Genomic DNA, 13,333 nt, shown 5'->3' with positions numbered 1-13,333 from the left:
GCAATGCTGTGTGAATTTCTAAAAAAAATAAGAATTTCTCTCATATAAGTGATTGTGCATATTCCTACATAAAATTCAAGACTTTTGTGATGGAGATATAATTTTAAAATAGGTATTGGCAGACGATTAGACAGGTCTTTTAAAACGAGGAAGGATTAATTGCGTTGGAAACTAAATATAGGGACATGTCTAACCTGTATTATTATATGCACCCATCACTATGCCATCTGACCACGGGGAGTGGCAATCTGTTGATTTTGTTTCTCTCTGGGTTATTTGCCTTTGGGATTAAGCCAAAATTGAAGAGACAAGCTAAAAATCAGTGCATGCTAGCTCTAAACCTTGACTGAGTCCTCAATGAAAACGATCCACTAAATAAAGAGAAACAAATGTGTCTTTTCCTCGGCCTTAAGGAGCACGGCTTCCCAGTTCGAAAGTCTGCCACGTACGGATTACCACTGGGGACTGATTACAGCACTATTTAAAAATCCCACACTAGCCATGCTTTATGGGACGTCTTCCATGGGAGAAAGCATGAGCGCCCCCTACTGGCCAAGTGGCAACGACGCAGCGGCGGCAAGTGTGCCAAAGAACACGCTGGCGGCTCTGTCTCCAGACCGGGGACATGTGCCTATTGTGTGCGCTGGGAGAGGCAGCGAGGGAGGAAAAGACACCTCGATAGGCTACAACCGGGCAAGAGACATGGGGGGAGGGAGCGCCCGATATATCTCTCTCTTTCCTGTTCGGAAGTATTTAGATGCCAGGATTGGACGGGGGGCGCCTGTTCCACCCGTCCGCTATCCGGTGGGCAGGGAACGCCAGTCTCAACAACTCCACTCCGATCTTGTAAAGGATAAACTCAGGAGCCCAGCTGTCTCCTCGTGCTGCAGAAAGAGGATGGAAGTGGAGGGCGGGGGGAGGTGTCCCACCAAGCCAAAGAGCCTGGCCCCTGGTCCTGTTCCGTCCCGACAGCTAACACGACCGGCGACTCCTCTTCTTTACTCTTGGAGCGTTTTGACTGGAAGCCAACAGGCAAACTGTGGAGGGCAGGCAGCAAACCCTCGCCCCTCGGACATGGAGCCTGTGTAGGGCGACCAGACAGCACACGTGAAAAATCAGGATAGGGGTGTGGGGGTAATAGGAGCCTATATAAGAAAAAGACCCCGAAATCGGGACTGTCCCTATACAATCGGGACATCTGCTCACCCGAAGCCTGTGTGTGCTTTCTGCCGGCTGCGGGAGTGGGGGCTGGGAATTCGCCCTGGGTGATTGCTGCTGACAGGTCAATTACAGCAGACCTGCGCTTCTGGTCGCCGCACTTTGTAATAAACTGGTGATTACTGTAACTCTCAGGGCTGTGTTGCAACGGGGCAGAGTGTGCGGCGTGGCCAATGTTGAACTCTCCTGTATGTAAATCACCTTGAATATGGGGTTCATAAACTGGGCAGCGCCAGCAAGCAAAATCCGCCGCTACTTTCTCACCACTTCCCTTCAGCTCCAGGCCGGCCAAGGAGGGGAGGTTATTCGGGATTATAGCAACACATAAGAACCCAGCCAGAGCATCAGAGCCCTGTTTCAAAATTACTTTGGTGGGATCTCAAGAGGGGAGACAAATGAGAGGCACAGAAGAGAAGCCTTCATTAAGAGGTTGGTTTGATTTTAATATTGTTACAATCTGGCTCTGGCTTGTTCAAGGCTCTGAGAAGAAACCTTTACGGGGAACAAGTGATAGTCCTGTTTGAAGAGCGGAGGAGGCTGCCATTTGATAAGGGCTTTAATGACCTTCTCACCAAAAGAGGAAGGAGACCTGAAAACCAGGGTGGTGCAACAGTGACTGAACCGAGGCTGCATTTCCAGCTTTGTTGTTCTGTAACTGGGGGGGCTTTAGGCGGGGGTCTGGAGAGGAGGGTCTGCGGGGAAGCAGTGATCGACGCGTCGACAGAGCCATGCTGACAGCGGGTGTCTGCAAGCAGGAACAGGGAGGGGGAAGGCGCTAGAGAGCTGCGGTGCAGCCAGGGCAGGCTTGACAAGAGACCCTGGCAGAGGTGTCGCAGGGAAAGGGTGGGCGCTGGGGCGGGGGCGAGGACGGGCGCAGGGGGACTGAGAGGGGGTGCTGTGGGGTGCAGCAATGGCATGTGGCGGGAGGAATGCTGCGGTGCACCGGGGGGCCCCGGGGGCAGGCGAAAGCGCTGGCAGTTTGCAGAGCATAGCGGGGGCGTGGGGCGCTTTGGCCCTCGCAGGCACTCGGCAGGTGCGCATCTCCGTTGCATGTGACAGCTTGGGCTGCCCGGGGCTGCAAAGCGCTACGTCGTGTAGCCGGGAGGAAAACAATGGGGGAGCAGCCCGGGCAACAAGCAGTGCCCGGCCCCGAGCAATCCGTAGGGCGGGATTCGGGGCTTGAGAACGACCCGCTTTCCGTATGGCGAGGGTGGAAGGGGTTATTTTTACGGGAATCCAGAGAACAAAGGCAACGAACGGGGCGAGCTGACTCGCTTCTCCGCCGCTTTAGCGGATGATTGGAATTTGCGACGTTGCCCACCTCGGATTAGTCCAGGAGAGGCAGTTTTGCAACCCAGCTAGGCAAAGCAAGAAGTGGAAGAAACCGGAGCTCGGAAGAACTGAGCAGTTGCCCCAGCTGTGCGACCCCGCCTCTCCCCAAAACCAGCTGTGGTTTTGGCGTGGCTGTTTCCTGTCGTTCCGAAAGCCCTTTACACGCGAGGAGAGGAGACCCAATTTCAAGGGTCCCGGATCTGTCTGGGGAGGGGTGTGGGGAGCCCTTCCAGAGACACGTGAGGCTGGGGAGCCGGCCGGCAGCAACTCCTTCATTCTCTTGCCTTAACATTTTTCCAGCACTGTGCTGTCTTTGAACGACTTTCCGCGTACGGCTGGCGCAATTTCCCACCCCGAGCCATTCCTATGACCATTACCTCTCAACTCTCTCTTTAAAGCGAATTGCAGTCTCAGAGCAGCAGAGAACAACTGCATATCTTGATGTAGTCCTCTCCCCCCCCCCCCCCGCCGCGAATCAAAGAGCTGTAGGGGCATGCCGGCCAATGGTGATGTGGGGTGCGGGCAAGGATTGCAGACAGGGGGCAACATTCATTGGGAGAGGCACGTTGCAGCTCAGTCACATTACAAGCTGAAGTACATGCACAAAGAATCCGGCTGTGATGGAAAGTCCCACCCGCCTCTGATGGGGGGGGGAGAATTTCACAATTTTGAGGACACTTCTTCAAAACTGACAGGTTTCAGAGTAGCAGCCGTGTTAGTCTGTATTCGCAAAAAGAAAAGGAGTACTTGTGGCACCTTAGAGACTAACACATTTATTTGAGCAGAAGCTTTCGTGAGCTACAGCTCACTTCATCGGATGCATTTGGTGGAATCTCCTCTCTGTATTTTCCACCAAATGCATCCGATGAAGTGAGCTGTAGCTCACGAAAGCTTCTGCTCAAATAAATGTGTTAGTCTCTAAGGTGCCACAAGTCCTCCTTTCGTTGCTTCAAAACTGCAATGAATGAAGTGCCTCGGGATGTGGCCTGCCGCAGCTGGCGCTGAAATGCAGCCCCCTTTCCACACACGCTTGCCTCACCCTGCAAGACTGCCAGTCACCCTCCCAAGTACACCCACCACTCCACTAGCCTTGCGGGTCACCCCCACGCCAGCTCACCAGGGGTCCCTCCGCAGAGCCTTCTTTCATCAACAAAACCCACGTGTTTCCCCGTGCCACTGCAAGGCAGCAATGAACCCAGGCCCAGACTGTTCGCCAATGACGTTGAAATCTCAGCTCGAGGAGGCCTTTTTTTGTTCTTTTGCAAACGCAAACTGTATGTGCACCTCCATGAGCGCCACATCCCTGCCCCCCCCCCTTTCCCTTCCTCTCCCCTCCTCCTCTCCCAAGTCCTAGCGGGTTGCATGTTTCGTCGGCCCAAAGCATTAAAAAGCATTTTCTGTAACGTCCCGGCAGGGATCCGGGCAATGCACACAAGGGCCATGTGTTTGTTCTCCTCAAAGCCGGGCAGGAAATCTTGTTCTCCTGAGTCATTGCGGCTCCTTCAAGGAAACGTCAGAGCTTCTGATCGCCCGTCACCCCAGGCAGCCGCTCAAGCTGCTGCTGCCGAAAGACAGTCTCCTGCGCACAAAGGCAAAAAACAAGCCGCAATCCCATTGCACAGCAAAAAATAGCTCAGGCTGGAGGAGTTGGCCGTGCAGGAAAACGGGGGGGGGGGGGGGTTTGCTTCTAACTAGGGCTGGTAAGAAGCTCCGATCCTTCCCCTTTAAATGTGTTGCTGTAAGTTGGGGTGGGATGGGGGTTAGTTACGAGTGGTGCATGCAGGTGGCTCTCCCCATGAGTCGGACGGTGTGACCCGGGTGACACAGAATCACAGCAGCTGACTGATCTCTAGCCACAGAGACAAAGGTCCCCCTTTGAAGTCGAGGAGGTGCCAACATTTGCAAGCTGCTGACAGGGACAGTTAGTTACTGGCCATTCCTTTGCCTCCCCCTATGGAGATGCATCGGGCTCAGCGCGATATACACGGGAGCCACAGGGACTCCCAAGGGCTCCCTGGCTGAACTTTTTGAAGGGGGGGGGGGGGCCAAAAAACCAAAACCCGGGCCAGGGGCATAACGCACAGGAACCTCGTTCTACCGAGAGAGAGTCGCCAGAGCGAGCTAGCGAGCGCGCAGGCTTTGTAACGGAGGAAGGCCACAGAAAAGCCAGGGCGGGAACACACCCCTCTTGCATCCTTTTCAAAAGCGGCCAACTTGTCAGATCTGTCACCGTGCAAAGCCCCGTGGAAATGGAAGCCGCACGCGGGCGAAAAGGGGCAGGCCACTGGTGCTGCGCCGTTGGAGCCAGCACGCCGCATGCTTCCCTGTCCGTGCGCAGCGGGGCGGGAGAGGACCTGCCCCCCCCCCCAGCCGCCGGCGCTGGGCGAAGCTGATCTCAGCGCCGTCGTGCGCTGTATGGCACTGCACAGCCCGGAATGCCGCCGCGGCCCTGCCCCCGCCGCAGAGCGCTCGGCTTCCTGCCGGCCGGCTCCTGCCCCGGCTCGCTCGGACGTCAGAGAAGCCAGGCAGGGCGGGGCCGCGCCCAGGGCCGGGCGCCGGCTGCCGGAGCCTAAGCAGATCGGGGCGCCTGCAAGCCGGGCTCCCGCTTCCGCATTGTTGTTCTTCGTCGGCTCCTCCCTCTCCCCGCCCCGCCTCGCCGAGGTCTCTACATAAACCCCTTCGGCGAGCCGGGCCGCTGATCCCCGGCTGCGCGTCCCCGGACTAAGGCGCTCGGCGGCTTGGCTTATTCCCCACTCAGCCGCAGCCGCAGCCGCAGCTCAGCGATGACCGTCAGAGCCGACGCTTCGGGAGCCACGTTAACGTATTCAAAGATGCGGGGGGTTGTTGCAATACTCATCGGTGAGTCTGAAGAAGGAAGATAGGGTGACCGGGTCTCTTCGCTGGGGGTACGGCTGTTTTGGATGGCCTCGTGCATTTGAACCGGAAAGTCAGAACAAAGTGGCCGATTCTCTTTTGAAAACACGGCGGGCTTGGATACCCAATCGTAACGCTTTTCTTTTGCTTTGCAGCTTTCATGAAACAGAGACGAATGGGGCTAAACGACTTCATTCAAAAAATAGCCACCAGCTCCTACCCGTGCAAGCAGTAAGTAGCGGCAGTTTTGTACGTATCGATCTGAAAAGCGAGACTTGCATTTTAATGACGGAAAGATTTATGTATTAATGATTGTCACAAGAGAATCTTTTTTCTTAGACTATTAGTTATATAACAAACGTTACTGAAAAAAGAAAAGCAGGACTCGTGGCACCTTCGAGACTAACCAATTTATTTGAGCATAAGCTTTCCTGAGCTACAGCTCACTTCATCGGAAATTTCCACTGAGTACTCCACCAAATGCATCCGATGAAGTGAGCTGTAGCTCACGAAAGCTTATGATCAAATAAATTGGTTAGTCTCGAAGGTGCCACAAGTACTCCTTTTTGCGAATACACACTCACACGGTGGCTACTCTGAAACTTTACTGAGTTTACTTGCCATAGATAAAACCAGAGAGCACGGGTTAGTTTTGGTTTCTAAAGACCCGCCCATCCCATCGCTGACTTTTAAGTACAGAACAAACTATTTGTGTCTTTGCAGAAGTTTGTTGTTTTTTTCCTAGTTCACTTTAGTTCTGAAATGAATAGACTGTCCCAGTAGTCTGCCAGACTGAAACGTATTCTTAATACGTAGAATGCTTACATGCCCCCTAGAGGTGAGATGTGTCTTCCTGTTGCACAGAGGAACTGTTCCAATAATGGATTTTCCACTGAATGCATCCGATGAAGTGAGCTGTAACTCACGAAAGCTTATGCTCAAATAAATGTGTTAGTCTCTAAGGTGCCACAAGTACTCCTTTTCTTTTTGCGAATACAGACTAACACGGCTGCTACTCTGAAACCTGTTCCAGTAATGTACTCTCTAATCTTTGCAGCCCTGAAGTTCAGTCTATTTTGAAGATCTCCCAGCCTGAAGAGCCTGAACTTATGAATGCTAATCCTTCCCCTCCAGTAAGTAGTCTTCATTGTGTGAAACATTTTCAGTAACAGAAACATGTTTAAAAATAGCTTTTCTGTAAATTAGCAACATAACAAGTCCCTTTTAGTTCAGCTCATACTGCAGTGATGTAACTTCAAAAAGGAGTTACCAATTTAGAATAAAACCCCTACCTTTTCTGTTTTAAATGATACATTATTACATATCACCTAAGCCAAGTCCTAATTGAGATTTTAAAGTAAGGCGCATTGTTCTCATAATTTATCATTTGAGGTGGTACAAAAACAGTTGAATGTAATCTGATGCTAACTTTGGGGAAAAAGGACATAGACTTTATTTAATGTACCCAACTCAAATTTAAATCCATGATTAGATTTATATAAAAACCCTTTGTGGCCAAGAATTTCCAATAAACATCTTTTAACAAATGTATTTTATAAAATTACAGCCCAGCCCATCACAGCAGATCAATCTTGGTCCATCATCCAACCCACACGCCAAGCCATCAGACTTTCATTTCTTAAAAGTTATCGGAAAAGGAAGTTTTGGAAAGGTACGTTCTACTTCTTTCCACCTTAATTTGGTCAGTTAGCTGCTATTGCATGTAATTGTTTAAGGGTTGGGGTTATAGCCAGCATGCTTTAGTAACAAGAGTGGCAAAATCTCTACATGTGTTCTCCAGTGCTTCACTGTCAGGAGGGCACTTCACAGCTTTGAGGAGGAAGTTGCTTGCCCTGCAGGGGATAGGTGGGGCAGGGTGCTTTAGTTAAGGAGAGGATAATTAATTGGGGTTGATCCGTTATGCAGGAGTCTGGGGAGGGTAGATTTTGAAGCCAGAAGTATCAGCCATTTAAAAAAAAAAAAACCTTTAAAGTTGATATGCACAGCTTTTCTGGCTGGCATTTTGCTGATAATGCTAGATGTTGCTAGCAAGATGCTTCCACATGCAGCTGGTAGCACAGAGTGGTAATAGCGCTCAGTGGTAGCATAAAGGGCTTTGGTTATAGTCTCTCCCAGCTGTGTTTATATTCTGCTCTGTATTCCAACATATTGAAGTATTGGGATTATTAACCACTTTCAGGTTCTTCTTGCAAGGCATAAGGCGGAAGAAGAATTCTATGCTGTTAAAGTACTGCAGAAGAAAGCAATCCTGAAAAAGAAGGAGGTAAGCATCTCCTTGTTCACAATACAGCGATGCAGCTACCAAATATAGTTAATTACTACAAGTTAGCAAATTTTGTAACTAAATACTGATTTTATTTTTTCTTTTCTATTTCTAGGAGAAACACATAATGTCAGAGCGCAATGTCCTGCTGAAAAATGTGAAACACCCTTTCCTGGTTGGGCTCCACTTTTCTTTCCAGACTGCAGACAAATTGTACTTTGTCCTTGACTACATCAATGGTGGAGAAGTAAGCAGCAAGTGAATGAAATAATTCCTAACATGTGCACAGTGGTATAGATCTTTTAAAAAAAAAAAAATGAAAAAGAAAGTTCCAAGGAGAAAAGTTATTAGATTTAGCATGGTCCGCCTGCCAGGTTTCAAACTGCTAGAGGATCATTAGGCCATTTCCTGCTATTATTCTTTTTAGCTATATATGTCAAGTCTAATTAAATGCATTGTTAACAGGCTTTGGCACCATTTACAGAACTTGTTCTTTCTGTCTCCTGTAGTTATTCTACCATCTCCAGAGAGAACGTTGCTTCCTGGAGCCAAGAGCACGGTTTTATGCTGCTGAAATAGCCAGTGCGCTGGGTTACTTGCACTCTCTGAACATAGTTTATCGGTAAGCAATGTGTAATTCAGTTTAGGCATGATTATAAATTTGCATATTTTGTACCTTATCTGTGTAAAGTAGATTTCAATATATATTAGTTTAAAACATCTACTTTCAAAATACTTTCTCTGAATTTAAAGACTTGCAAAATCTATACACATGCTCATAAAATACTAAGAATACTTTTTAACTGAGAAGAACTAACATTTCTGTTAAACTCTTGTTGCTACAGGGACTTGAAGCCAGAGAACATCTTGCTAGATTCTCAGGGGCATATTATCTTGACTGACTTTGGACTCTGCAAAGAGAACATAGAACACAATGGCACTACCTCCACGTTTTGTGGCACACCTGAGGTATGCTTAGTTCTGATTTCTGAAATGGTTAACGTTTGTCTATAAACTGTACGATAAGAATAGATGAGGCAACAGTAAATGTGCACACCCGATGGAGAGTTACAATGGAATAGATAAATGGGAGAAAGTAAGATCCTTAAAATGAAAGCCTTCCGGTGAATGATTCCCCATGCAATGGGAACTGCTGTCAAGCTAGCCGTTGTGTGTGTATATAAATGACATTTTAACTATAGGCTTAGGAGGCTTTTCTTGTAGTTCAAGAGCATAGGTTTGTTTGTTTGTGGATTTTGTTTCTGTCTTAAGATTCTTCCGCCTCTGGCTAATTTTATGGTTCTGGTTCTTCTATTTAACAGTACCTTGCTCCTGAAGTTCTTCATAAGCAGCCCTATGACAGGACTGTTGACTGGTGGTGCCTTGGAGCAGTTTTGTATGAGATGCTTTATGGACTGGTAAGTAACAGATATTTTAGTTGCCCGTGTATAGCTTATTCTAGTTCTTACAGGAAAACATTCCAGACTTATTACCTACACTTATGGCTTCAGTTAAGATGATGACCCTGCCCTCATCCTCATTAAGAATTCTGTGTATGGATTAAGGGCAGCACATGGCATTAAGATAACAATAGCTCATGGTATTACAATAGAATGCACATGTGTAATTTTATTAAGCACTTAGACTTATTTACCTTTTTTATTTCTTTCTCACAGCCCCCCTTCTACAGTAGGAACACAGCAGAAATGTATGACAATATCTTGAACAAACCCCTGCAATTGAAACCAAACATTACCAATTCTGCTAGACACCTTCTAGAAGGGCTGTTACAAAAGGATAGGACAAAGAGAGTTGGTGCTAAGGAGGACTTCGTAAGTACAATTTTGTAGTTCCTGTTTATGGTATAAGAAATAATTAAATCACACCACTCTTATTCAATTACTCTTGTCTGAATTAATCTAATTTTTCTTTAACAGATGGAGATTAAGAATCACATCTTCTTCTCCCCAATTAACTGGGATGATCTCATTAATAAGAAGATTACACCTCCTTTTAACCCAAATGTGGTAAGTATCACATCTAATTATAGAATGTAGAGAGGGCTTTTTGCCCTTTACATCAGGGTGTGGCCCAAAGGCCATCTGCAGCTGGCTAAAATGTAGCTATACTTTTTTGCTCTAACTAAAGGAGATAAGCAGAAAAATGATTACTGATAGATTTTTAAATATTTGGATAGCAAAATCTAGCACTTAGATTGGCTCTACTTAAACATTGGTTATTCTCGAACACACCCGGGAACTCAGTTCTTACTGACTTTGCAAATGCGGAAACTAAGAGACAGAAATTAAATAACTGCCCCGAAACAGATTTTCTATCTTGTCAAATTATAATATACAACTACAAGCACACCTTGGTTATTTAGATAAAGTTTTTTGATTTAAATGTGGTCTACTACTGCAAGTTGCCAAGGCACCGCTTCATAAACTGCAGTATAGAAGAGTGAAGTGATTATTTTGCGTTGCTTTATTGCACAGAGCTAGTTGGAGGGCAATACGTTGAAAATGAATCGCCTTGTTTTTAGTGAGACCATATGCAGCAAGATTTCAAAACAAAAAAGTCAATCTAAAATTGTCCAAGACTGTTAAACAGGGAGTCCGAGATAATAACACTGTGAGTCTCCTACAAGAGTCTTCACATTTTGAATTGATTTGTGAAATCATGAAAAATGGAAATTGGGGACTAAACACTTGTTTTCTTTTATTTTCCACAGAGTGGTCCAAGTGATCTGCGACACTTTGACCCCGAGTTTACCGATGAGCCAGTCCCCAACTCCATTGGCCAATCTTCAGACAGTGTCCTCATTACTGCTAGTGTCCAGGAAGCTGCTGAAGCCTTTCTGGGCTTTTCGTATGCCCCACCCATGGATTCTTTCCTGTGACCATTTGTTTTCCTTTCTTCTTGGTTTTTAATTATTATACTGGCCTTCTGGCTGAGCTGCCAGTTGAACAGTCATCTTGAAACAGAATTTGCACATCTCCACCGTGGCAGCTTTGCAGCCTTAATTTCAACTACACAGCTGGAAGCTTTTTTTTTTAAACAGCACATAACTCCTCTAAACAAGCTTACAAGCATTTTGATTCGTTCTTCCCCCAAAGTGGTGCTATCTCCTTGGGAAAGAACATAAGAAGTGACTGTTGCCATAGCCTGCTATGGTAGACTGTAGGAATAATAACCTGCTGTTTGGAAATAATGTTCTGAAAAGCCTTGCCTGAAGACCTGGATGTGACGAGGATTTTATGAAACGTGCCTTTTTTTTTTCTGATGAGATCGAGTTAAGCTCCAAACTTTTCCTGTTGTAGAGTGTTTCTCAGTACAGTTATGTGGGTTTACTATGTGAACAAATGGTATGAGTGTGATATGCATACTACAGAGGGACTTAGTTTAAAGCATCAATGTGACACTTGCAGTACACTACAATGTGGGGCATTGTTTGTTTCTTCCATATTTGGAAGATAAATTAGGTGTAGAAATTGATTTTGTTTTGTAAATATACAGTTAACTAAAATTATTGAAATGGGCTCACAATTAATTATATCCAAATGCTTGAAGAAAGCATTGCTGCTATGAAAAATTTCTATTTTTAGAAAGGTTTTTATGGGCCAAAATGCCCCAGCTGCAGTTGGTCAAAGCTGTTGGTTTATTTCTTTGTTTTTTTAAAGTTGTCATCTGTAAAGTGGGCATTATGGGGGGGGGGGGGAAGAGGGGAAGGGTTGCATTGTATGTATTGTTTAAAAAAAAAGTCTGTACATTCAGTTGTAACTCTAGATGTATATTTAAACTTACTGCCTGGCTTATAATGTACACCATCACTGTAATGTAATTAACATAGTTATGTACTTTTTTTTTTTTCTGGTGACCAAACCCATTGGTTTGCAGTAAAATCTTGAGAAAATTTCTATAAACGGTCAAGTTTTTTTTTTTCATTTAAAAAACACCTTCACAAATTCAGTCAAGTTTTTGCCTTTTCAAGGGTTTAAAAAGCAAATCCAGGCTCTTTATCTTTAGTCTAAACTAGACCTTGGCTGAAGTCAAAAATAAAGTTAAGTTATACTGGCATAGCTATTTTGATTAGGGGTCTGATTTCTGATAACAGTCCTTGTGTGGATGCAGTTACACAAATGTAAAGGTGCCTTACCTGTATAGTTATTCTTTCCCTATGGGAATAGCTATACTATTACAAGCACTCCTACATCAGTACAACTGTTAGCTCTCAAGGGTTATACTGCTAAAGTGAGACAACTTTCTAGTATACACAAGCACTAAGAATAATTACAATGGGAGATGATGCCTGATGCTGAGGGGGTTTGTTCTGGCCTCAATCCTTCCTAATGCCCTTTCATAGATACTTTTTGGGTTCATCTACACTACAAAATCAATACATTACAACAGCAATGCTGTACTTGGGCCAAAGCACTAGTGTAGGTAGGGCTCAGGTATCTTACCAGCCTGTAATGGAAATATAATCAGAGTAGATTTTCATGACGCATTTGGTTAAACACTTCAGGCCTGCTTACATCAATGCTACTGCTCATGTGGATGTTCTAGTGTTTGTTCAGGTAGACTTTTCTACTGGGGCAAACTCAACTGAACAAGTATTTAATTACTGGGGTGTGAATGTGTCTGAAACTGAGCTGAACAACATGAGCTCCTGCCACTGAATGCGTGGCCTCAAAGGGACTATGGTTCAACTTTCAGCAGAAGACATTTTAAGGAAACTTTCAGTGAGGTCCCAACTCAGCTTTCATTTCTGCATGTAAGCAATAGATGGTGTGAGCCTGTGAGATGCTGAACATCTGTGTTTTATTCACTGTCCTCATCTCCCATTGACTTCAACAGTTTATGGTTCTTAGCGCCTCAGAGGATCATGCCAATACTTTGCACACAAAACCCATATGGGCAACTTTATTTGCAAATAAAGCCATTCAAATAAAAGTAGTATGAGCAAAACTTTTTTAATAGAAGAAACTTACAAGGGAAGAGACAATTAAAGCTTTCTTTTCTTACCTACTACACAAATGAACTTAAAGCTTTTTAACTTCAGCTATAACCTCTACATACATAAAAGGCCAGGTCCTCCAATGGAGCTGTGTCTGTTTACACCAGCTAAGGATCTGGCTCATCTGTGCTAATTATTTTAATACATTAACTTAACATTGCAGAAAAGCAATGAGTTTACAACATAACGCTTTCAGCTGTGCACAAGTAACACCTGCAAAATCTGCCAATGCACAATTTGCACACACAACACTGTTGTAACAAGGATTACAATTACTAAGATATTATCAAAATATTTCTAATATCTTTAATCAATTAGTGTATGATTAAAGTGAAACTGCACTTGTTAAAAAAAAATGAATAATGTATATTTTGTAATGCATCCGATGAAGTGAGCTGTAGCTCACGAAAGCTTATGCTCTAATAAATTTGTTAGTCTCTAAGGTGCCACAAGTACTCCTTTTCTTTTTGCGAATACAGACTAACACGGCTGCTACTCTGAAACCTGTATATTTTGTAGTGCACATTGCCTTTGCCTTACTGTGTCTTCTCAGCATTAGTGTGAAGTTGCACGCATTGAATTGCAGCTCTAAAATAACAAAAGCAATC

The 13,333-nt window shown here is 45.4% G+C and overlaps 1 protein-coding gene across 3 annotated transcripts; it reads left to right on the top strand.

The window, feature by feature from the left end:
* Window positions 1-1,434: 1,434 nt before the first annotated feature.
* On the top strand, window positions 1,435-11,625 carry SGK1 (serum/glucocorticoid regulated kinase 1). Of its 3 annotated transcripts, none has more exons than XM_038398030.2 (12): window positions 1,435-1,647; window positions 5,580-5,655; window positions 6,482-6,557; window positions 6,992-7,096; window positions 7,625-7,708; window positions 7,824-7,955; window positions 8,218-8,330; window positions 8,554-8,677; window positions 9,031-9,126; window positions 9,385-9,540; window positions 9,646-9,735; window positions 10,440-11,625. In XM_038398030.2, exons 1-12 carry the CDS (start codon window positions 1,614-1,616, stop codon window positions 10,605-10,607), a joined length of 1,254 nt encoding a protein of 417 aa, XP_038253958.1. In that variant the 5' UTR covers window positions 1,435-1,613; the 3' UTR covers window positions 10,608-11,625. The 3 variants fall into 3 exon arrangements, with proteins under 3 accessions (XP_038253958.1, XP_038253957.1, XP_043366941.1); XM_038398029.2 differs by lacking the exon at window positions 1,435-1,647 and adding an exon at window positions 4,129-5,409; XM_043511006.1 differs by lacking the exons at window positions 1,435-1,647; window positions 10,440-11,625 and adding exons at window positions 5,242-5,409; window positions 10,251-10,334.
* Window positions 11,626-13,333: the final 1,708 nt, after the last annotated feature.

This window comes from Dermochelys coriacea, chromosome 3 (assembly GCF_009764565.3).
Source record: "Dermochelys coriacea isolate rDerCor1 chromosome 3, rDerCor1.pri.v4, whole genome shotgun sequence".
NCBI classification, from domain to species: Eukaryota; Metazoa; Chordata; order Testudines; family Dermochelyidae; genus Dermochelys; species Dermochelys coriacea.
The sequence above is the reverse complement of the archived record's forward strand: the minus strand, read 5'-3'. Positions and strand labels throughout refer to the sequence as shown.